The sequence below is a fragment of the Accipiter gentilis genome, chromosome Z, assembly GCF_929443795.1.
Source record: "Accipiter gentilis chromosome Z, bAccGen1.1, whole genome shotgun sequence".
Classification (NCBI taxonomy): Eukaryota; Metazoa; Chordata; class Aves; order Accipitriformes; family Accipitridae; genus Astur; species Astur gentilis.
In genome coordinates this window covers 58,099,311-58,125,402 of record NC_064919.1, presented here as the reverse complement: position 1 = coordinate 58,125,402, position 26,092 = coordinate 58,099,311, and the positions used below count along the sequence as shown (strand labels likewise).

The 26,092-nt window shown below is 38.0% G+C and overlaps 1 protein-coding gene across 2 annotated transcripts in view; it reads right to left on the bottom strand.

The window, feature by feature from the left end:
- RFX3 (regulatory factor X3) overlaps nt 1-26,092 on the bottom strand; it is a 129,630-nt gene that overhangs the window by 19,130 nt on the left and 84,408 nt on the right. For both annotated transcript variants that reach the window (XM_049796260.1, XM_049796261.1), the window contains exons 5-7: nt 17,020-17,094; nt 12,065-12,246; nt 11,440-11,559 (exon numbers count right to left, since the gene is read on the bottom strand). In XM_049796260.1, coding sequence (XP_049652217.1) covers nt 11,440-11,559; nt 12,065-12,246; nt 17,020-17,094 — 377 coding nt within the window. The remainder of the gene's footprint in view (nt 1-11,439; nt 11,560-12,064; nt 12,247-17,019; nt 17,095-26,092) is intronic.

The following is a 26,092-nucleotide window of genomic DNA, read 5'->3' as shown; positions in this document are numbered from 1 at the left end:
AATCTAGGAGCCTAAGCAGAACTTCCTATTTTTTTAAGCCACAATCACCTCAGCATCATAGCCATACTACACACAAAATATCTGTGCTTGTTCAAGAGAAAGACTGTGATTTTTTTTCTGAACTACTCCATTAGGAAGGTGTTTATTAGTTGATCATATAAGTTCTCTTGTAACCCAGTTGTACAGATGTCAGTATTTATTGGACTATGATACCTTGCTCTCTATCATCAAAAAGAATACCACTATAAAAATATTTAATTTCTCTGTTGTCTATAAACCCAAGCCCCTTTTAAAAAGATCTATAAATACTTGATGCTTTGGACTCACAGTGGCTTAATTTAAAGGTAATGTTTGACTGAACAGTATACCCAGGAAACATATGAATACAGGAAAGAGAACAGTAGAAAAATATTTTCTACATAAAATAAATATACAGGGTGAACAACATCCACAGGAAGCAGTGATTAATGATTTCTGGTTAGAATAATAATAAATGTGTTAGCTGAATGTTAGAATGTACAGTGGATAACAATACAGTTACTGTATTTATTTAAAAAAATCTTAGCTGAATGTTCAGCTTCAATAAATGAAAGCAAGAAGGTATAATTTTGTGCAAGAACTGAAAGATATATTTGAAATTAACTTGGAAAGCTGGAATTTTACTTCTGGTAATAGAATGCAAAACATACATTGTTATGAATGCCCTAAAGAAAAGACAAGCATACCTGTATCAATTTCCCTAGACTAAGTCATAAAGATAATTCAGCTTCTGAGCCACGAGCTTCTATGCATGAAGAGCTAAATAAAAACAGGCTAAATAAAAACTGACTTTAGGAATTATATCTCTGATACATTTCCCTTAAATGATCTGATACGGAATGCTTATGGGAAAGAGATTTTACAATAAATTGTACTTTAAAGTGACAAGTGTTTAGTGCCAGACTTAAAACTGTGCAAATATATTTGGCATAATATTTGGGTTGGATATTACTTTATTTCTTCCTAACAATCTTTGTCTGATGTCCATGCACTGCTAGTCAGATCTGCGTTTGATCCAGAACTGATGTATAATAGGAGCATTTAAATATCATCATTTTTCCTACCCTGGAAAACATCTACCAGCAGGATGACAGAGGCAATCCAGGCCTCCCCTTGCAACTCTGAGCCTTACAACAGGTCCAGCTGAAGGGCAGGATGTTAGCTGTTATCTTCCAGCCAAGACTAGTCATTAACTGTGCTTTTCTTCAGTTCAAAGGTGATTTAAGTCTCTTGATAAGTGGCTGTTGTCATCATACCACTGTCTCAGCTGGAACATAGGACTGTTAGCATCTGTGATTTGTAGTTACTCTGTTTTTTCTTTACTGGAACAAAGGAAGAGTACTCCCACAGCTCCTGCTGATCACAGCCAAGACTAAGCAACTAAGAGCATTACCTCCCACCTGAAATTTATGTCTGATAAATCCCAGACCCTTGAATTCAAGCCCAGAACAAACTCCGAACATGAACATACAAAAGCACTTTGGGATATTCAAGTCACACAAATAGAAAAGGTGCATGACCCTCAAATTAAGAAAAGGAAGGAAGAAAAATGGTCTGTAGCATACATGCAGTCTACAGCCTTTGCCAGAAAGGACTAGAAGTGTTTATCCGATTAGATGTGTCTGATAGAGGTGGTAGAATTGGTGTAACTACACAGAAAAAGTAAATTGACTGCAATTTACACCTGATTTAAAGGACAAAAAAAATTAAGAAAGCTGGAGAAAGAGCAATGTTACTCTAATCGTGCAAATTGTAATATTCAGTCTTTTAGTTATCTCTTAATAAATCCTGCTAGAATTCCTCAAAACACTAGGATAACTATGATAAAAATACATAGAGAAATATATCAAACGTTGAAATTAGATACTAAGCATGTTCTGTAAATGTGGAAGAAATCTTACTTCAAAAATACAAGTTCACTTTTTAAATTGTGCACTGAAAGTTTTAAGTCAAGTCATTTTTATATTTAGCATTTCTTTTTTCCCCCTGTCCTGGGTTCAGCTGGGATAGAGTTAATTTTTACAGGAACCTGGGAGGTGGGGGCATAGCCGGGGCAGCTGACCTGAACTAGCCAAGGAGCTATTCCATACCATGTGCCATCATGCTCAGTATATAAATGGGGAGCGGGCCGGGGGGTGGTCTCTGTTTTCGGTGGGGGAAGTGGCGGAGCGTCCCGGGTAGTGAGCGGTTGCACTGTGCATCACTCTTTTTGTATACTTTTTCATTAGTACCGTTGTTGTTGTATTTTTTCTTTGTGTTTGTCCCAGTAAACTGCCTTTATCTCAACCCTCGAGGTTCCAGTTTCTTTTCCTTTTCTCTCCTCCGCCTCCTCCCCATCCCACCGGAGGGGGGCGGAGGAGTGAGCGAGCGGCTGCGTGGTCCTTTGGTACCGGCCGGGCTGAAACCACGACAGTCCTTTTTGGCGCCCAACGTGGGGCACGAAGGGTTGAGATAACGACAGATCTGGCCAGAGCGTGTTGAAACAAATTTGCCAAACGCATCTCTTAGATATATAGATGTTAGTCACAATGTTGTTTCATTTGTTTACATGGTGGCGTTTTGTAAGCTTTTATATGCTCTATGTATTGCTTGTAGTTGCGTATCTCATCTCTGGGAGAGTGATTGGGATTATCATTTTGCTGTACTGGGCAATGTCGACTTATGAAATGATTACATCACTGGTCATGAGGTTAAGCTGGTATCTGTATGAGGCAGTGATAATATTTCCATACTTCGGGCACCTTCTGTCGGATTTTATTGGTAATTACACCCAATCCATGGGGAAATTAGGGGGGGATACCTCCCCCCGTCCGTTCACCTCCCTTTTCTCCTTCCGACTAATTACAACAGCTTTCAAGAATTTTGAATATCCTTGGGATGCGCAAGCCAGTGTGCTGTTAGTGCTATGCCTCCTGAATATGTTTCAGGTCTTCTTTAGGGCTACAAAAACGCTCTTTAAGAGTACCACTCAGAGATCTCCCCCAAAGCTGGATACTCATGGGTGGCACGGCATGTGGGAGGATATGGGCAAGTATCTAGAGAACTTCTCACCGCCAGTGACTTGGAAGTTCACTCCCGAACAACTACAGAACCCTTATGAAGTGACAGAATATTTGAAAGAAAAATGCTGTGGCTATTCCAAAGACATACAACTGGCTGCACTGTGCTGGGCCCTGGCCAGTATCTACCAAACACTGCTTGATATTATGCAGCACCCTCGGGGGGAAAAGGGGGAAAAGATGGAAAACAGGACAACATGCACCGTGGCTACCCAAACCCTGACAACAGACACCGTGGCTGCCCCTACCCCGACAACAAGCACCGTGGCTGCCCCTACCACGACAACAGGTACCATGACTAGCCCTACCCCGGTGACAGACACTGCAGCTAAACCAGAGAACCAACCTGTGCCAGTATCAGTCGCCCCTGTACAGAAAAAGAAACACACAAAGAAATCAGTTCGCTTAGCGAGAGATGAAGATGAACCAGGGTCATCGCGAGAACAGGAGGTAGAGGCAGAACCTGAAATAATTACCCGATCCCTATCCATGAGTGAGTTGCGTGACATGCGAAAAGATTTTAGCCGCCACCCAGGTGAGCACATTGTTACCTGGCTGCTCCGATGCTGGGATAGCGGGGCTAGTAGTGTGGAATTAGAGGGTAAGGAAGCCAAGCAGTTGGGATCTCTGTCTAGGGAAGGGGGCATCGACAAGGCGATTGGGAGAAAAACACAAGTCCTCAGCCTCCGGAGGCGACTTCTGTTAGGTGTAAAGGAAAGATACCCCTTCAGGGATGAAGTTACATGTCACCAAGGCAAGTGGACCACCATGGAGAGAGGTATTCAGTACCTGAATTAGCCGTGCTGGAGGTGATTTACAATGATCCAGAAAATGCGCAGTCACCCACAGATCCAGATGAAGTCCAATGCACACAACCCATGTGGCGGAAGTTTCTACGAAGTGCACCACCAACCTATGCCAACTCATTGGCAGTAATGTCCTGGAGAGAAGGCTATGGACAAACGGTGGATGAATTGGCTGTCCAACTCCGGCAATACGAAGGGAGTCTCTCTTCCTCCCTACGGGCCTGTGTCTCAGCTGTAGAGGAGTTGTCCCGAGAGTTCCAGCAATTCAAAGTGGATCTGTCCTCCTCCTCACCTGTACAGGCCCGCATCGCAGTTATTGGGAGTAAGCGTTCCTCTGCCCAAGAGAGAGGAGAGAGAAAGTACACATGACGGGCTAACCTGTGGTTTTACCTGCGTGACCATGGAGAGGACATGAGGAAGTGGGATGGAAAACCCACTTCAGTCTTGGATGCACGGGTACAGGAGTTGCGAGAAAAAGCAACCAGAAAAGAGAATTCTTCTTGGAAAACTGCTGCTCCAGTTTCCCGTGAGCAGTCCCCCAGACGCAGTAGATGGGCCGATCTCATTTCTGATCCCCTTGAAGGGACTTCTGATTCATGTGTGCAGAAAGTGAGTAACGGATATTCTAACCAGGATTAGAGGGGCCCTGCCTCCAGCCAGGTGGAGGAGAGGGACAACCGAGTCTACTGGACAGTGTGGATTCGATGGCCTGGCACATCAGACCCACAGGAATATAAGGCTCTAGTGGACACTGGTGCACAATGTACCCTAATGCCATCAAGTTATAAAGGGGCAGAACCCATCTGTATCTCTGGTGTGACAGGGGGATCCCAAGAGCTAACCGTATTGGAAGCTGAAATGAGTCTAACCGGGAATGAGTGGCATAAACACCCCATTGCGACTGGCCCAGAGGCCCTGTGCATCCTTGGTATAGATTGTCTCAGGAGGGTGTATTTCAAGAACTCAAAAGGGTACTGTTGGGCCTTTGGTATAGCTGCATTGGAGACGGAGGAGATTGAACAGCTGTCTACCCTGCCGGGTCTCTCCCAAGACCCTTCGGTTGTGGGGTTGCTGAAGGTTGAAGAACAACAGGTGCCAATTGCTACCACCACGGTGCACCGGCGACAATATCGCACCAACCGAGACTCCCTGATCCCCATCCATAAGCTGATTTGCCAACTGGAGAGCCAAGGAGTGATCAGCAAGACTCACTCACCCTTTAATAGTCCCATATGGCCCGTGCAGAAATCTGATGGGGAATGGACACTAACAGTAGATTATCATGGGCTGAATGAAGTCACGCCACTGCTGAGCGCTGCTGTACCAGATATGTTAGAGCTTCAATATGAACTGGAATCAAAGGCAGCTAAGTGGTATGCCACAATTGACATTGCTAATGCATTTTTCTCCATTCCTTTGGCAACGGAGTGCAGGCCTCAGTTTGCTTTCACTTGGAGGGGCGTCCAGTACACCTGGAATCGATTGCCCCAGGGGTGGAAACACAGCCCCACCATTTGCCATGGACTGATCCAGGCTGCACTAGAAAAAGGTGAAGCTCCAGAGCACCTGCAATATATTGATGACATCATCGTATGGGGCAACACGGCAGAAGAAGTTTTTGAGAAAGGGAAGAAAATAATCCAAATCCTTTTGAAGGCTGGTTTTGCCATAAAAGAAAGTAAGGTCAAGGGACCTGCGCAGGAGATCCAGTTCTTAGGAGTAAAATGGCAAGATGGGCGTCGTCAGATCCCTGTGGACGTCATCAACAAAATAGCAGCTATGTCCTCACCGACTAATAAAAAGGAAACACAGGCTTTCTTAGGTGTTGTGGGTTTTTGGAGAATGCATATTCCAAATTACAGTCAAATTGTAAGCCCTCTCTACCAAGTTACTCGGAAGAAGAACGATTTTAAATGGGGGCCTGAGCAACGACAAGCCTTTGAACAGATTAAGCAGGAGATTGTTCACGCAGTAGCTCTTGGGCCAGTCCGGACAGGACAAGATATTAAAAATATGCTCTACACTGCAGCTGGGGAGAATGGCCCTACCTGGAGCCTTTGGCAGAAAGCACCTGGGGAGACCCGTGGCCGACCTTTGGGGTTTTGGAGTCGGGGATATCGAAGATCCGAGGCTCGCTATACTCCAACTGAAAAAGAGATCTTGGCAGCATATGAAGGAGTTCGAGCCGCCTCAGAAGTGGTTGGTACTGAAACACAGCTCTTCTTAGCACCTCGACTGCCAGTGCTGGGCTGGATATTCAAAGAGAAAGTTTCCTCTACGCATCACGCAACTGACGCCACGTGGAGTAAGTGGATCGCACTGATCACACAGCGAGCTCGCATAGAAAACCCCAGTCGCCCAGGAATGTTAGAAGTGATCACGGACTGGCCAGAAGGCAAAGATTTTGGAATGTCGCCAGAGAAAGAGGTGACACGGGCCGAAGAAACCCTGCTGTATAATAAACTGCCAGAAAATGAGAGGCAATATGCCCTGTTCAATGATAGGTCCTGTCGCATTGTGGGAAAACATCGAAGGTGGAAGGCTGCTGTATGGAGTCCTACACGACTAGTCACAGAAACTGCTGAAGGAGAAGGTGCATCGAGTCAGTTTGCAGAGGTGAAAGCCATCCAGCTAGTGTTAGACATTGCTGAAAGAGAAAAGTGGCCAGTGCTCTATCTCTATACTGACTCATGGATGGTGGCAAATGCCCTGTGGGGGTGGCTACAGCAATGGAAGAAGGGCAATTGGCAGCGCAGAGGTAAACCCATCTGGGCTGCCACACTGTGGCAAGATATCGCTGTTCGGATAGAGAAGCTAGTGGTAAAAGTACGTCACGTAGATGCTCATGTACCCAAGAGTCGAGCCACTGAAGAACATCAAAACAACCACCAGGCAGATCAAGCTGCAAAGATTGAAGTGTCTCAGGTGGACCTAGACTGGCAACGTAAGGGTGAGCTATTTATGGCTCAGTGGACCCACGATACCTCAGGCCATCAGGGAAGAGATACAACATATAGATGGGCTCGAGATCGAAGGGTGGACTTGACCATGGACACTATCGCACAGGTCATCCATGAATGTGAAACATGTGCTGCAATTAAGCAAGCCAAGCGGCAAAAACCCCTGTCGCATGGAGGGCGATGGCTGAAATATAAACAGTGGGAGGCCTGGCAGATTGACTATATCACACTCCCACGAACACGCCAAGGCAAGTGCCATGTGCTTACAATGGTGGAAGCAACCACTGGGTGGCTGGAAACATACCCTGTGTCCCATGCCACTGCCCAGAACACTATCCTTGGCCTTGAAGAGAAAATTTTATGGCAACACGGCACCCCAGAAAGAATCGAGTCGGACAACGGGACTCACTTCTGAAACAACCTCGTAGACACCTAGGCCAAAGAACATGGCATTGAGTGGGTGTATCACATCCCTTATCATGCACCAGCCTCCGGAAAAATTGAACGGTACAATAGACTGCTGAAAACTACATTAAGAGCGATGGGGGGGGAACTTTCAAACATTGGGATACACATTTAACAAAAGCCACCTGGTTAGTTAATACTAGAGGATCCGCCAATCGGGCTGGCCCCGCCCAACCAAGAGTTCCACATACTGTAGAAGGGGATAAAGTCCCTGTAGTGCGCATGAGGAGTATGTTAAGAAAGACAGTCTGGGTTAGTCCTCCCTCAAGCAGAAGCAAACCCATTCAAGGGGTTGTTTTTGCTCAAGGACCTGGGTACACCTGGTGGGTGATGCAGAAGGATGGAGAGGTTCGATGTGTACCTCAGGGAGCTTTGATTTTGGGAGAGAATAGCCAGTAAATTGGGCTGTATGATATTTAACTGCTAAATAACCTGCCAATGCATGTCATTGTATCTATAGTGTCTATATGCCATATCAAGGGTATTATTGTGAGAATTATCCAAATGACTACAGGATGGACTTTTGAAACTGAGCCAAGTACAACAGCGATAGAACTTAAACTGGCACCCACCAATTTCCTCAAGATCAACGTCTTCGACCTGCAGACCAAGGACATGAGTTACACCAAATGTACTAGCCACAAGTTCCAGAGGCAGCGTACAACAACCCAACATCTCACACCATCTCTCTCTTATCCTGAAGAACTGTTACAACAGATAGAGCCCCAAAATTGATGGACACATTAGAGGGATAGCCCATAGGCTAAAGGAACACCGTGTGTGTGTGTGCGAGGTCAGGGGGTGGAGTCCATATACTTATATATAAGACAAGGAAAGTTGTAGTGGTTGATTGGGAAAAAAAAAAAAGTAAGATCTGGGCATGATGTAGATGGTATAGAATAAGGGGTGGATAATGTCCTGCGTTCAGCTAAGATAGAGTTAATTTTTACAGAAACCTGGGAGGTGGGGGCATAGCCGGGGCAGCTGACCTGAACTAGCCAAGGCGCTATTCCATACCATGTGACATCCTGCCCAGTATATAAATGAGGAGCGGGCCGGGGGGTGGTCTCTGTTTTCGGTGGGGGAAGTGGCGGAGCGTCGAGTCCCGGGTGGTGAGCAGTTGCACTGTGCATCACTCTTTTTGTATACTTTTTTTTTCATTAGTGCCGTTATTGTTGTTGTAATCTCTTTGTGTTTGTCCCAGTAAACTGCCTTTATCTCAACCCTCGAGGTTCCAGTTTCTTTTCCTTTTCTCTCCTCCGTCTCCTCCCCATCCCACCGGAGGGGGGCGGAGGAGTGAGCGAGCGGCTGCATGGTCCTTTGTTACCAGCCAGGCTGAAACCACAACACCCCCAAAACCCTAGCTCCTGAGGGCTACAAAAACACAAGTGTATCTCAGTTTCCATTAAAATTAATCAAGCAAAATATACAGACATTTTTATTTCAAGAATGTGGAATAAAGCTTGACATTGCACAACCAAAGAGTACCCTAAAATTAAAAAGTAAGGCTACAAAGAGAGAAGAATAGACCAAAGCTCATGATTGCTGCATGCTAGAGTGGCCATAATGAAGTAAATAGGCTAGGTTGTGGAATAATTTAATAAATTTATTAAATCTTTTTCTACAATGATTATTATAATCAGCAGATTCCAATGAGACAAAAATGTTCTGGCACCATCACACTTGGCTTTCAAAATCACTGTTTCTATTAGAAAATTTTGCAGTTTTCTGGTTTAGGTAAATATGAATAAGTAAGTTATAGTGGCTCATGAGTTTCTATTTTTCAACAAAAATTTCCTGTATTTTGTTAGATAAACATCTCCATTCTGAAAATTTCTATATCCTACTCAGTATTGCTAGTACATTTGATGGTATGCAGACCTGAGACCATATACATTTTTCACAGTGCAATTGTCAAAGTCTGGCTAGCTCTGTGATCTCTGCGTTTTATTTATTTAGGATGCTGGAATTTTGGAAAGACAGTAATATACTTTACTGAGATCTGCATTCCCTGAACTGAGGGATGAACAAAGATCCTCAGAACTACTTTGTATGAATAGTACACCAGTAGGACTATGTGAACAATGTGTCTATTTCTAGGGGACCTAACTGGACATCACAAGATTTCAAGAGTGTAAAAAGATCAGCCTGGTTTTTGTCTTAAAAGACAGGAAAGTAATGAATGCAAGTTCCTGAGCAAATAGGTAAAGCTTCACCTAGGAAGGTGTACTGGGACAGCTGCTTTTAAAGATTCAATAACAAAGCCATTGTTATTATTAAGATGTAACAACATGGTGATCTCTTCTGCAGTCAGTCAGATGCTTCCACTTCCCTCCTCTTCCTACTCTCCTCTATCTTATTGCTAGCCTCAACTAAGATAATGCATAACCAACTTTTCTACTACAGCACAGTGTTTTTCATGTAACAGCTACCTATTAGGCATAATTATCCAGTGCCTTGTAGTTCCCATCCTTCATCAGTATCTTTACAGACTCTCACAGCAGAGCTTAAGATTGGTATGAACTGACTATGAATGGGAGCATGCTTGTGCACGCACATGTGTGTACGCATGTGCAAAACATGGGTTAAAGGAAAGGTATGCACTAACTGCTACATGATGCCATATGTGTGATTTCATTCAAATATAATCAGGGAACAAACTGATGTAAACATAATATTAACAAAATGCCGCCAAACATACCTAGGTAAGGAAAATAAGGGAACTACACAAGACATACGGTGGAGTAAAACAAAATAATTAAGCAAATAATAAAGAAAAGTAGTATCTACTCCTAAGAGTTATATAATGCATGTTCAAAATTACTTTGTCATTGTGAATCAAGTAGAAGACAAGAGAAGTGATAATGATAAGACAACTGGCATAATTTCTCCAGAAACAATTTCATAGAAACAATTCTAGTTAGGCCATTGTGGCATATGTCTTCGTGCATACATGTGATTTTGAGTGTGAGTGAATGAAATCTGTAAGTAAATGAGATTGAGTGGCTAAAATAAACTTGCTTGGAGATTTTGTAAACATCTGTCACCTTTTCATACCCTATAATCCTGCAATGATTTTTGTAACAAGAACTTCCTATATGATCATAACTGGAGATAATCTCATGCTTCCGTATTATGCCCAGCACAAGATAGTTAAGACCATATATTTCACCACGAATATGTATTTAGTGCTGTAACTACTTCTGGAAGTGAAAGTAAAATAATTTCAGATTAAAGTGATACCTGTGTTTGAAGTAAAGTTTGAAGTTGTGTTTTCCATATCCCAGTTGTGTCCAAGGCCACAAAATACGCTTATTACACTATACCAAACTGTTCATTCAATTGATTTTGGGGGGGTAATAACTCTAGAGATGTCTTGTGTGATATGCTACTGTTCTACCCATGAGCTTTGTGAAATTACACATCTTAGATATTTTACTTTCGGGTAGTGAGGCTAGCGACATCAGTCAAATAAAAATTAATTTCAAAGAAATGTACTCATTTCCATTTTTTTCCTAAAATTTTCTGTTCAAGATAGTTTTTCATATGCATATTCACACATTCTTTCACTACCAGCATAGCCCTTTGTGGTCACTGTGCCACTGCTTTCAAATACTTCTGAGCTTTCATGGGATCCTCATGAAGAACAGATGCTGAGGGAAAATACTTCAATCAACTTAGAGGCAAACCATTATGGTCATATTAATTCTTCGCAGGGAGAGGAAATAAACACCAAACTGAACTTATTCATAAGCTCCAATGATATAGTAATGAAAACAAACAGCAAAATTTGAAATTCAAACTCTTACTGCTTTTCTTCAGCTTGTGGGATAACAACTCAAGACAGTTAAGCAGAGTCTGTCCATATCATATCTCACATTATTATTACTACCTTTTGCAAATTTATGACAATTTCTAGGTAAATATTTTTCCACATTGACTGATACCTAACTTCAGTGATGTCAACCTGTTACCTAGCAAACTTTTATTTTTTACAGCAGAGAAGTTGAACAAAAGTTGCATTAGAATTTCAACTTTTCCATGTAAGTGAAAGTAAGGCTTTATGAACTGGAAATATTAGTAAGTAGTCATGTTCATTTCACACTTTACCTCTGTTTCTGCTGCATGGGCTGTTGTCTCATAGCCATATATTGCATGTCCTCTTGTAGTCGATTAAGAGGAGAGTCTGGCTTGACACGAATCCCGTAGTAATGATATTTGGAGTTCCCCCTTTATGAAAAAGCAAGAATTAAAAGAACAGTAACACTAGTTTTATGCATCTACATTACATTTACTTTACAATTTACATTGACTGGAAAATAATAACCCAAAAATCAGGCCTGACTCTCCTGACTTACCTGTTTTACATGGGTGTCATTTTACCACATTTGGGAAATTAATTCACTCTCTTAAACAAATATTATCCAGCATTTTAACTTGTAATCCACTTGAGTAAGAAAAATAAAATGCAAATAAATACAACTTATCTAGTTATGGAGAAACACAATTCTTAGTAATTTCCAAACAACAAGCTGCATTTTATACAGTCAAAACCAGGAGAAGTAAAAGTATAGGGGCATCTGGAAAAGCATAAAACTTTAACATTAAGAGACAGAACTGACAGAAAACCACTGTAATATTTAAATACAGGTTTTATTTACTTTTTAACTAGCAGACAAGTTTCTTACTATTACTTGTATTTTCTATTATAGTTCAGAATTTCATTGACACAGACCTAGTTCCAAGTCTTCTGGTCCGTAATCCCATGAAGATTGACCGTATGAGTTTTCCAAAGGAGGCAGCATTGACTGGATCCAACTTGTGCTCCTGACAGTGTCGTAAGTAATGGTTGTAAAGGGTGCTTCTTGGAAGGCTCACTCCTTCTGCAGTTTCATAGTTGTCTAAAAGCCATTGAAGCTATATTACATATAAAACAGACAAAAAAATCATTATTACTTATTAAAAATATCGTAGCCATACAGCATTAACTTAGGGCAGTTTTGAAACCGCTCTTCAGGTCTATTAAACAATTCCTTCTACAGAGACTGCTTAAATGCTAGCTATACTATAACACTTTAGGATATTCAGAATTACCAGGAAATAGCAGAACTCATTGCACTTGTGACCTCAGATAAGTGTCCACTTCTTAAAATATTTTTGATTCAGTACCACACACCAATACTTCATAAAGGTACCTACGCTTTGGAGACAAACTGTTAGTACTGCAAATAAATAAAGTAATCATGAATGTAATTCACATAAATTGCAGAAAACAGACTCCTTGGACTAACAATAGTTAGTTAATGTATTTGTAAACCTGGAATATTATACTGTTTTTCTTTGTCTGATGTTAAAAAATATTATGACACTTAACTGAATAGCATATTTTTTACTCTCAGATAAATATAAGAAAAAAGCTACTGCATGTATGTCAAAGAACAACCTAGATAATGTTGAATAAAACTGGTACATCTATAAAGCATTAGGAGCATAATCCTATTCAGTTGTAGCCTGTTTGCCTTTGACTTCCAGGAGGAACAGAATGAGATTCTTGGAAAAATATTAATCTTTTCATGTAACTGTAGTAGGTAATTCTAGACATGTGCAAGAAAAGACTTGTTATGTAATATCATTGGACTTTCTAAGTAGTGCACACTCATGAAACACCTGTAGCTGTTGCTAATGTCTAAAAAAGTAAAAAGAACAATTTAATACTCCTAGAGTTAACATTATAGGAGAATGACAGATCAAAAATAATACAGGTTGACGACGCATTTAAATTCTGCTGTTTTAGGTTTTTTATATGCTAATATTTTCCTTATTTTTCCCCAGTGCTTGCCATGGTTTCATTTCCCTGAAATTTTCCTTTAGATATTGCTTAAATGATTCACAAATTTCATTTTCTGTTTGAATTTTATTTCTCTGTTTTCCTAAGTATTTATATCAAAGTAGTACAGTGTGAATATTCAAGCTTGCTAAGATCAGAGATCTTACCAAAACTCTGGATTTAATTTGATTATCCAGTGAAAATGCAAACCGAGGATGTTGCGTCTTCAAGACTTGCTACAAACTTAGTCTGATGAGCTAGATATTCACACAAATGTGTAATATTTTTCAATTTAGTCCAGCAAAGCAGTAACTAGTATATCCAAAACACAAATTAGTAAGCAACAACAAAAGATATGCATGGTCTATGTGTTATTTATTTCTTTGCATAATTATTCTGTTAGAGCAGTGCACAAATTCTGTTCCATCAATGGTCAGGGTAACTTACCATGCAAAGAACATTAATATTTTAGTGTACAATAGACATGAAATGTTTCAGTCTTGATTTTTTCTTTGTCACAAAAATGTTATGTACTAAAGTCCAGATGACAACAGATTATTGAATTTTTAGCTGGTTTTGTCACAGCGAGAAATTCACTAATAAAAATGCAAAAACATTACTACAAAATTTAGTCTAGAACATTCAAACACCATTTTCATATTTGCTTTTTATTGAAAACATGCCCATAACTTTTCCATGTTTCTTAAACATAAGCTCTAGAAAAATATACAGAAGTCAGATATAAATGCTTCCAAGACATAAAATTTTTAGCTCAGTTTGCAGGTAATTTTTGCATTTCAAATAGACAAAACGAAAAAGTACAGTTCATCATCTTTATATCAGTTATCGTATCATTATTTTTAAATTATTAACATTCACAAGTACTTCCAAATTGAGCATCTATCATTTCAAAATAAAGCTGAAGAAGAAGTATAATTGTAAACATTAACTTTTATCTGAAGTCATTAAAGTTATTTCACTAATGACCTGACATAAGGCTGTCTAGTCTTAGAAACAAAGATAATTGTATCTGTTGCTTTTTACCTGTATTTAAAATCTATTATTACATCTGTATTTATATTATATACATTTATATAACATCTGTCATATATTATTAAATCTATAATATAGTCAGAACAGATACAAAACGTGAAGCATTTCAGTTTTCCCCCAAAGGAAAGACTTTGTCAATCCCAAAAGACTGACAAACAAAAAATAATTATTTTCCAATTAATTTCTGTATGTAGCATTAAAGTTATTTTCCTCCAGATGGCTTCTAATCTATTATGCATCACCTTAAGTGCACTTCTGTAATGATATGAATATCTAACAGATGTTATTTCAACTATAACTTTCATTATTCAACACCAAAAAACCAAATTGGAAGATAAGTGCAATATAGGAATTTGTGCTCCTGGGTGGAGTTACTTAGTAGCGAGGGCTTGAAGTCATTACTTGCTAGATTATAGCCTGGAAGAAAAAGTGCAGTTAATATATAAATTTAAAAGAAAAATTCTCTTCAAACATTATAAAACTAGTGCAAACAACTTTTAAAAAAACAAAACAAAACAAAACATTTTTCTACCAACATGAAATATAATTCTAAAACTGAGCTGTTCAGGTTTGAATCCTGGCTTTTTAATTCATAGTACTGACCATACTGTATGGGTAAGATGGGTAAAGGCATGAAATATTTACACAGTTGGACCTGTTAAATTGACTGTGACTCCAGTTAAGCTGCAATGTTTATAAAACATTCAACCATCAATTAATTAAGTCAATCTTATGCAGAAATAAATCAAGAAAAAAAATAAAACAGATCAGAAATTACAAACTCCTTAAAATGAGCACATATGAATTTAGGAAAAAAAAAAATCCTAGAAAATCTCACAGAGGTATCATAGGGCAAAAATTCCAATCCCAAAACTTGTATTTTCCCACAAATTAATATATAATCTGCAAAGTGAAAGCTAAGTAAACACACAATTTAGAATTCTATTTTAAAACTTATTAAACCCAATTACTTTAATAAATACCAAACCAAACCATTAGAAGTCAAAATCAAGAACAGCTTAAAGAGTCAAAGATTAAACCTATACTTAAAATTCCTCCATAGTGTCTTACTTGAGTTTAAGACAATAAACATTGCTTTAAAAATAGGCAAAATGTCCAGTGAGTTTGATCTATATTGTTAACTTCTTCCAAAACGACCAGGGCTAGGAAAGAACAATTGCCACAAAAATATGTACAGGGATCTTTTTTGTTTGTTTCCACAGTGACAAAGATACATCTCTATCAGAATCATTTTGAAAAAGCCTTCACAGACAAGAAAGAAATATCATGGTAAAACTTAACTGTTGGATGCAAATCTCATTATTAGGAACACATTGTGAACTGTGCATAGCACCAGGAATGAGTGGAACACAGTTTACTGGGGCACAGCTGTTTATCTTGGAATTCTTGGTTTTATACCAAGGTTCTAGACTCCATGATAGGATTAAACACAAACAGATCAACAGTTCAACTGTTCCAAGTCTTAACATAAATTTCTGACACTTTGCCAAAAAAAGGTTATGGTCCCTTTAAAAATGACATTTAAATATTAATTTTGTTATTATCTGTCTAATATTATCTACTATTTTTTAAAATAAAATTTTGATACTGTCTTATCTTTAAAACAATTATTTTGTAAACATCCAAGGTAGAATCTAGAAGTCCTTCTGTATAACATTTTGTATAACTTTCTGTAATACGATTTTCCTCTTTCAATTTTGGCATTTTCTAGAGGAAAAAAAAAGTTTAAAATTTCCACAAAACAATTCTAGTTTTGACTTTGACATAACCAGGCCCATACAGAATAAATCCCAAACCCAAACCTGCTAAAACATACATTTTTAATTTGATTTCTGAGGGACAGACCCTACCACCATATTCTTACATTAAGACCACAAACCAAATTTAAGTTTAATCTGTAAAACAATAAAAGAACTTGAATTTATTTAATTAGTAAAGTTGAGAAGGAAGAAAGAGGTAAGATGAATACAAACTCATCAACATGGCAAAAATGCAAAATACAAACCCACAAATACCAACAGAAAAAAAACACCAAAAACAACCCACATTTCAAGAAAGACTAGATTATTATTTATATAACAAGTTTAAAATTAACTTTGGGCCTTTTTCCTTTAAAGTTACATATAATGGATTTATCACTATATTTAAAGATCATGTTTCTACCCAAATATCTTTTAGGTTTGTATATGGAAAGTTCTTAACTATAAGATTTGCAGAGTAAGAAGAAAGCAAAAGGCAGCTGAATAAGACATTTTTGTGTACTTCAGATTAAGATAATTCTTTCATTTTTTTTCCCAGGTCACCATAAGGATCTTTAGGATTCTTAAGTAAGTCATTTCATAATAAACTCTCTATTCAGAATAAATGAAGAAACTCCTAAAAATAATCTGCATGCTGTTTGTTCCTTCCCTTCCTCTTCACATGCCCTGAAATTAATATAGGGTACACAGATTTGCTTTGTAGACAACTTTATTTAAAATGTCAAAAGCCAGCTGATTTAGAATTATTTGAACTCTCTCATGACATTTACATTATAATCTGCAAAATAGTCAAATGTGTTAACTTGTGTACAGGTGTAGAGCATAGGAAACAGGAAACACTCTGCAATATACCATAAAGACATTTCATCTGACAAAATAAAGCCATGGGTGATGTAGTAGAAGATTACAAGCAACTAAGATGAGAAGATTAAGAGCAAAAAGTAGTAATAAAATAAAACAAACATTTAGAGGCAGGCTAAGCATGCAGAACAAGCAAGAGAGGGTGTATGTGAAGAAGAGACAACTTACATGGCTGTTGAGAAGAGAGCTTCTGTGAGTGGACAGACCATCAGACTTTTGCAGTGTCTCAATCGCCATTTCAATCTGATAATAGATGTCATTAAAAAAAGGACTCAAGACAAGATAGTAAAAAAAGCCTGATCAGAGAAGTTTTGACAGATTGCTTATAGATCAATAGAAATGCCTGCTTTATTCCTGGCTAGGGCATATGTTCTACTAAAAGGCCTCATTCCAGAGTCCCACTGAACACAAACCTCCCCAATGAGGTCAGAAAGGCATTTTGCTTTCATATATACTGCAGGATCACAGCCTCAAAGTCCATTTTACCTTCCAACCTGCTCAGGAAGTTAAGTGAGTAGATTTACTGGTGAGCTGCATTGAAACAAAAAAAACCCCAACTGAACAAAAATATCATTAATAAAATAAAATAAAAAAATAAATCCCTAAACAGAATTTTAAGAAAGGCCTCCATATGTTTTCCCTCCAACTGTATCAGGAAGAGAAATGCACAGCTTGCAATAACAGTTGATTTAGAAACAAAACGTCAGCTCTTTAAAATCACAGAATCAAATACCAAACCCAAATAATTCAATAGGTTTTCCACCATTAGCTTCACTGGGACAGGACATTACCCTTACTGCTGCCAGCACCCTTTGAATACCTCCAGCTGTCAAAGTAAATGGAAAGTCAGGAGTTATACAGACTGCAGGATCCAGCCTTTGGAAAAGCAGATTTGTTGCCAGTAGTTTTGCCATTTAAAAGGAAAAGAAAACACAGCACTACTAAAATACAAAGTAGTAGTTCTTCAAATGCAAATGTACAAAACCACTCACATCCATTCCCATTATTTTCTTTTTTAATATCAATGGATATTTTGATCAGTTTGATAACAACAGCATTAAAGAAAAAAAATTAGAACCTAACTGTACTTTAACTGGGGAGCTAGAAGAGCAAAAACAACAATGAAAATGACAGAGACAACGGGATGCACAGTAAGGATAGGCATGCAATTAATTAACTACATTAAATGCCCAAAATGAAAGCAATGGAAGCCACCACTTATGTTAAAAACACTTATCATTCTCCATGTAGACATTTTTTTATGCACCCTCCCTATCCTACCTCAAATATCACAGTACTATCCATAATTCTGGTGGCATGATTTATCAATATTCAATGAATTCACTCTCTGTATAGCAGAAAATGAAATATATTACAGCTGATACTTGAATTTACCGTACATATAAAATTAGCTTCTCCCTTTCTTACAGGGCAACTGACAAATATTTTATCGTAATAACTGTGAAGAATCACTTGTTTCTCTCTTAAAACTGTTTAATGTTAGCTATACAAGCTTTTTTATAAAAAGTACATTACTAAAAATACACAATTTCTATGTAAGGAAACATACTTTCACATGGCAATAATGTATTTTTTTAAATATTTTGATTAGTTCTTGCTTCAGTGGGAAATACTATCAGGTCAAAGTATTCAATCACACAGGAAATGTCAAATTTTAACCGCATGTTCACATGATAAAAACTACAAGGTTAAAACATCACCATGGTAAGCTCAACTTACTATATAACATAGCCATAGCATTCCCCTTCTTAACAAAATGCTACAATCAAACAATGAAGACTGTAAACACATTTAAATCCTAATTCTGAATCTTAGGTTACTTGTTCCACAATGCTTATTCCACAGCAGTACTATAGCACTGAAGTTACACCTCCTGCTGCTCATTTCCCGCTACTGCACTACTCTCAATTTGTTGCTGCAACTTGTGGCCTTGTTGGTTCAGAAAACCAACCTGTAAAAAAGTAGTAGTAATTGCACTTAAAAAAAAAAGGTGGCATTGCAGATGACACTCATTCTTTGCAGCCACATTGGTTTAACACCTTTTGGTGCTATGCAATGAGCAAATAAAGAAACCGTTTCTTCTTTGTCATTTGGGGGATTTTTGTTGCTGAGTTTCTTTTAGAAGTAGATTTCACCAGTATGGCCACTGAAGACAATGAATCCATGTTCATTTTTACTGCATAGCATAAGCCAAGGAGTGTTTGTCACCACTAAAACATGTTCACTACTTCATCAAGCTCAGAAATATATGTGATCTTTATTTAAGATGAGTCTTCATCATATTCTACTTGGGCAAGCTTCTCAATAGAAATTGTTCTCACAACTAATTATTTTGTTCATTGCTTCTAGTCTTAAATTTTATAAAATGAACTTTCAGCTTTATCTGACACATACATATCTCTTTAATGATGGAAACCTCCCTACATCGACTATACAATCACTTCTTAACTAATTTTAAGCATAAAATATATTTGATCTGAAAACAAATTTTCTAGTCATTAAATAATTCATCTTGCCCTTTCTGAAAATTTCTGGCTACTTCCTGTTTTCCTCTATTGGATTGGTGTTCCTCAGGGCTCAATTCTAGGGCCAGTTCTGTTCAATATATTTATCAATGATCTGGATGCAAGAGTTGAATGCTCCATTAGCAAGTTTGCTGATGATACCAAACTGGGAGGTGCTGTTGACTGTCTCAAGGGACAGGAGGCCTTGCAGAGGGATCTAGATAGACTGGAACACTGGGCAGTCATCGGTGGCATCAAATTTAACAAGACCAAATGCTGGATTCTGCACCTGGGACAGGGCAATACCAGGCACAAGTACCAACTGGGAGCGGAGTGGCAGGAGATCAGCCCTGCAGAAAGGATCTGGGGGTGCTGGTTGGCAACAGGCTCAACATGAGTCAGCAGCGTGCCCCGGCAGCCAAGAGGGGAAACCCCATCCCGGGGTGCATCAAACACAGCACAACCAGCTGCTCAAAAGAGGTTGATTGCCCTGCTCTGTTCAGCATTGGTGCGGCCTCACCTTGAGTACTGTGTGCCGTTCTGGGCCACACAACTTAAGAAGGATGTGAAGGTCCTTGAATGCACCTAGAGGAGGGCAACAAAGCTGGCGAAGGGGCTGGAAGGCATGTCCTGTGAGGAGCGGCTGAGGACTCTGGGTTTGTCTAGTTTGGAGAAAAGAAGGCTGAGGGGTGACCTCATTGCTCTCTACAGCTTCCTGAGGAGGGGAAGTGGAGAGGGAGGTGCTATCTCTTCTCCCTGGGATCGATCCCTTGATAGAACGTGTGATAATTGTTCAAAACTGCACCAGGGGAGGTTTAGACTGGATGTTGGGAAGCGTTTCTTTACCGAGAGGGTGGTCAAACAGAGAAACAGGCTTCCTAGAGTGGTGGTCGATGCCCCAGGCCTGTCAGTGTTTAAGAGGCATTTGGGCAATGCCCTTAATAACACACTTTATCTTCTGGTCAGCCCTGAAGTGGTCAGGCAGTTGGACTAGATGATCATTGTAGGTCCCTTCCAAGTGAACTATTCTGGTTTATTCTATTCTCTTATTCCAAGCTTTGGGTTTTCAGGATGATCTACGTGACACAGAGTACTGTGTGTATAGGGAGTAACAGCTACCTGAGTTAAAAGTTGTTTATGTGAAGGATCTGTTCCTTCAAGCTTTTAAGTTCTAAGTTTTGGCCAGGGACTTTTATTTAGGTTCTAGAAAAACTGAACATAATTTCACCTCTATTTAAAACAGCATTTAAGCACATACACAGATTAATTACATAGGTAATGCAGTGGGGTTTATTATGATATTTTGTGGAAGGAATATGAAAATAATTTAAACATTTAAAATTATACCACACAAATACAAAAGGAAGATTGATACCTTTGCTTTTGTAGCAATAAGCGGTGAGAGATTCCAGGTACAAGTAACTACATATATATCTGATATGCTAAATGACAACAAGAATTACACATTCATTTATTTGAATATGTGATCAGTCATACATTTCTCCCATTCTTCTCTTAACAAGACTAAAACCATTATTTATTAAAACATTCTGACTGATAACTGAAATGTACACTATTGCTCCCACTGCAACTCCAACTAAACCATGTTAAATGTTACACTACTGGTAGGAATGATGATTGGTTTGTATAGTAACATAAACATGGGCAGACACTAAATTAGAGCATGATAGCTATGAAAACTATGACTGTAGACTTCTCCTTCAATTTAATTTGTTTGCCAACTAAAATACTGTCTTATTGTCTGACACAGTTGCTAATGGTTAAAGGTACTTCCCCGGGGTTAAAAAATTCAACAGTTTGATCCCAGTATATGCATCTGGAATCCTACAATGTTCAGTCTTTATGTGATCTACTGAATTGGAAGTTAATAACTGTTCTTGCTACTTTATGCCTTAGTGTTCATTAACATGTTACCAGATAAACAAATTACACATAATAGTCTTAGATGTGTATAGCATAGACATAGCAAATACCTATCCCAAACCCACTTTGAAAAGAACGGCCTTCCTCCTGGGAAGAAGAAAGAAATAGTACTTTTTTCATGACTGAACTAATCAAGTAATGATTCAACCTATTAACGCGAAGTATTGATAGTAAGTTGTTCTGAAGAGGTCAGGACATAAAGAAAACAATCTGCAGAAGTTTCTGGACTGAGGTTTTGCGATTAATCTGGATATCCTATAATTTATTTTCTTTATCTGTTTGCATCTGCAAACCACCCTTCACCAGCCGCAAACCAGGCAACTTTAGGTGGTATCTTAAAATGGCAAATGATTGTTGCATCATGTTCAAAAAAGACAGCTCCTGTCTCTATGTCCACAGGTACCTCCCATTCACAATGCCTTTTATTCACTTCTAAAGGTTTGCCCTTTTAGGCTTTAAAGGAAGTGACATTCTAAAAGAGCTTTCATCACATGCTCCATTATGAAGGAATTACTAATTCATCGCATCTGTACAAGAAAGATTAATTTGGTACAGCTAGCTAAGTCCTGGGTACTTGTGACAACTGTGCTACCTACATAAGGTATACACACATCATGAACTAACCTGAAGCTACAGGATAAACGGACTCGGGGCTTTTGAAAATGTGACACTTTCACTCTTTTAGGATGCCACAAACATGCATTATTTACAGTGGCTTTCAATTCTCTTTTCAGGACAGAATATTCATGTACATTGTATGGTTTTCTAAAACTTATGCCAGAGGGCTGTGTTAGGCAGACAAGCTTGCCGACGAAAAAGAAACTTGAAAATGAAATAGTATTGACCACCCTCAGAGAACTCAGGTCTAGCCTTTACAGCTGGAAGAATTAAAAGATTTGCATTCCTCACAACAGACAAAGCTGTAGCAGCACCTGTAAATAGGTTCTATGAAATTTTGCTCAAGAGAATGAAACAGTACTATGAAGATAGATACTTTTTAAACTCTGTTGGAATGAAAGAAATGTAAATACGCAGAAAGAGAAGAGCACAAAAAGATGTAAAATAAGCATGGTATTTTACATATGCGGACCTTAAACCAATGCTGATAAACCTGAAAAACTTAGAAAAAAACTTCTTTCCCTAAAACTTATTAATTTGTAAATATAACATCCAGGTTTAATATACATAACAGATACTGGTCAAAATACCTGCTGCAAATGCATACCTCCAGTAGTCTGCATGTATATAAGGCATGCACACCAACTAATGAATATAGTGTGTTCTCTCTCTAGTGATTACAAAAGAATGTATGTAGTCAACATAGGGGGAAAAAGCACACCTAACAGCTATAGGCTGGAAAAATAAAAAATGTTTGGAGTTTAGGTCAGATTGCTTTCTCCTTCCCAAATTTTCAAATGACACATTGCTGCCTATGTTTATCTTTCTTGCTGGAAGTTCTCAAACATAGGTCAAACTGACCAATTCACTATCTCTCCCCTGGATCATCCAGTTATTTGTATACCTCACCTCTATTATATACCTCTTCAAAAAGATTCTAAGCCTTTTTTCTTTGTGGTTGTTTTCCCCATATTTGGTACAAACACTTCAAGGAAAACAAAACAAAACAAAAGCCTTTGTCAAACTGATTATAAGGACTTCTAGAACATACGCATTCCACCTAACACTGAAAAACACATGGAAACACATCGGAGTTACACCAGAAAATCAGAATTGAGAAACTAAAAGGAAAGTTTAGTTCAGATTATTATTAAAACTAAATTTGAAAACATTTTTGGCAAGACAGCCTTAGAGAGAGGTAGAGTGGCCATTTTAGAACAAATGTGTATTTAATCAGAAACAGAAAAATCCATTCCTTTAGAAAGGTGATGCCTGCATGCCACTGATAATCAGACTGTTATAACATTAGTGGCAAGTCATCTTGCATCCAGCATTTTCAAATAAAAGGAATTAACAGAAATTCTTCTCATGGATTCAAAGATACCTATTTTTAATACCCTATGACAAAAAAAAGTTGTGTTTCTCACAAGATTTTTAAATCAGTAATTGGAATGTTACATTGGAATAAACTGAGTTTCCAACAACACTATATCTTGATTTCTGATACACAAATACCAGAGTAAATATTCAATTGCCAAAACTGGAAACAACCTGTAAGGTGCAACGGGGCTTTTATGCAGAAAACGCACCAAAAGCCAATAACTGAAAGCTGAAGCCAGACTGTATCAGAAAAGAAACAGAAGCATAGGAAGGTGAAGCCAGAATGAAGAGAGGGTAGCTATGGCTGACCTTAGTAGGGTCATTCTCCCATTTTCCCACATTCCTTGTCTTGTGAAAAGGACACAGTCTCAAGTCAAGACATAACAGTGGAGCAGTAAGGCACTCAAAGGGGCAGAGAAAGACATATGTTATTTTTGGCCACACTGCTAGACCGAAACCTCTGGAAGAGAGAGGGAGAAGCCATGACGCTCCACCGCTCTGAAGGAGAAACCAAAGCACAAAGAAAAGTTTTGGAGAAAGAGGTTTATAAAGGCACAAGATCAACAAATCCTCTAAAGTTCCCACCTGTCCAGTTACCTCATATCACATAAATGGTTTTTTAGCAGTAGTAGTGATTGATCATTATTCAGACTTATTTAAAAGTAGATAAAAAAATATTATCTGCCTTCTTGTATCCGGAAATGGATGTCTTTTTTTTCACAAAAGATATCACTGTGCTCAGCTGAAAAAGTCATAAGTAAATGCCTTGCCAGTATAAGAGGTCAGAAGAAATGATCTAATAATCCTTTGTAGCAAAAAACTCTATGCATATTTGCTTTGATCAGAAGTGGTTTGTTTTATGCTAAGATAGATCCAGCTAAATAAAAATTACCAGAAAAGTTGGGGAATGGAGGAGGAAAAGGTTCCTCTAGCAAGAAAGAGATTAATAAATAAAATCTCATCTCTGACTATTTTCCAAATGATAATCCCTCCACCTTTAATGGACCTCTTAAAACATTTGTTAGTTTTTGTTCTTAAAATAATTATAATACTTGCACTGAAATTATATTATCAGGATGTGGTATTTACACTGGGCATTATTACTTCTTGTTGTCATTCTTCTCCCTCCATTAATTACGACACATTTTGCGTAAGTAACATCCCTTCTTTAAAGTTAAGAGCAAATTTTGCACACTGTGCTTGCTACCAGAAATAGTAATTTGTGGTGATACATTGTATTAATTTTGCTTTTATTTTCATGCACATTTAGATTTGCACTGAAATAGGATAAATTTCTGCAACAGCATGAGTGGAGACCTCCTATGGTTGGTGATAACTGATGAATGACAACTGAAATTGCAGATAAAGCTTATTAGAAAACAAGACTAATAGATGGGAGCCTCTCACTGGCTGACAAGCATAAAAACACATTTATTACTAGAAACTATATGAATTTTTTAACCTTGTGATATTATGAAATATGGTGATTAGATCATCCTGTTTTATCACAAGAACAGTCCTCAAACATTTACATATGAAAAAAAAAAGGAAGGTGATTCAGATTTCATTATTAACATGGCAATCCAATTTTCTAGTTAGTTTCTTAAATATAGGTGCCCCTTCTTTAGTGATTGCTGCCAATAAACCAAACAGACGACTCTTTCATACAGGCTTCAACATGCAAATTAATTTCAAATGGACATCTAGCTAGGGTAAATCACTTCCTGTTCAATGCAATCACAACTTATTCTTGACCAATCCACATATATTCACACGAAAATTCTAATTTTGGAAAGGTATTTATCTTCCTAATATCTTACATAGAAGGTCTTATAATCTGAATGCCTTTCTATTTTAGTGAAAAAGTCCTTTTAGTAGGTAGAGAAGTATTCTAATAGGCCAGCAAAGGATATAATGCAAAGAAGCAATGAAATCAATGGAAGTGAAATAACTAAAAATGCTAACAAATGTTCTTCATAAATACTAACATAAATCATTACTGTATATATGTTGAAATAGTTCTGATAGTGCACAATTCTTAATATTTTGGCTATAAAAACACTGCTATTGCCTGCTATAAGCTTAAGCAGGACAGCTTTCTTGTATTAATGTTTGACAGAAATTGAAATTAATGAAATGTTATGAACAAAATATTAGCTCTTTACTAAACCTGAAGTAGAATTCAGAATTACATTAAACCATAAAGAAAATAAAGCCAAGAGAGACTTAAAGTAAAAAGTCTCTGAGTCTGTTTTACTGAATTCTATATAAACCAAATAGCATACCTGGTGAAACATTAATTAGATTTATAAGTTTCACTTATCTAAGACACAGTTAATAAAATGGACTTATTTTATACATTTGACTTTTAACCTGAAACTTTTGTTTGTTTGTTCCTTTTAACTTATGCTAGATGTATCAGAAATAGATAACATCAATAATACAATTAATTTGCTTGTTACAGAAGGTAATGGTTTGATCAGTGAGGGTGAATAATAACAAAACAAATCAAGTTATCAGTTGAAAAGAGTAAACAGAACTAGTACCTCTATGGCAAAAGTAAAGAGAGCTTGTGATGACCACATGTGTTAGAAAGTAAAGTCTTACTGATTTCTATATCCTTTGTCTCCATATGAAAATTCTCCAAACTAATACAAAATTTGAAGTAGTATACTAGCAAACCAGCCTGGATACATGCTATTTTTTTTACTCCAATAAATTCTCTATACAAGGATAAAAAAAGTTATGATGGTAAAGATCAAATGAGGATCACA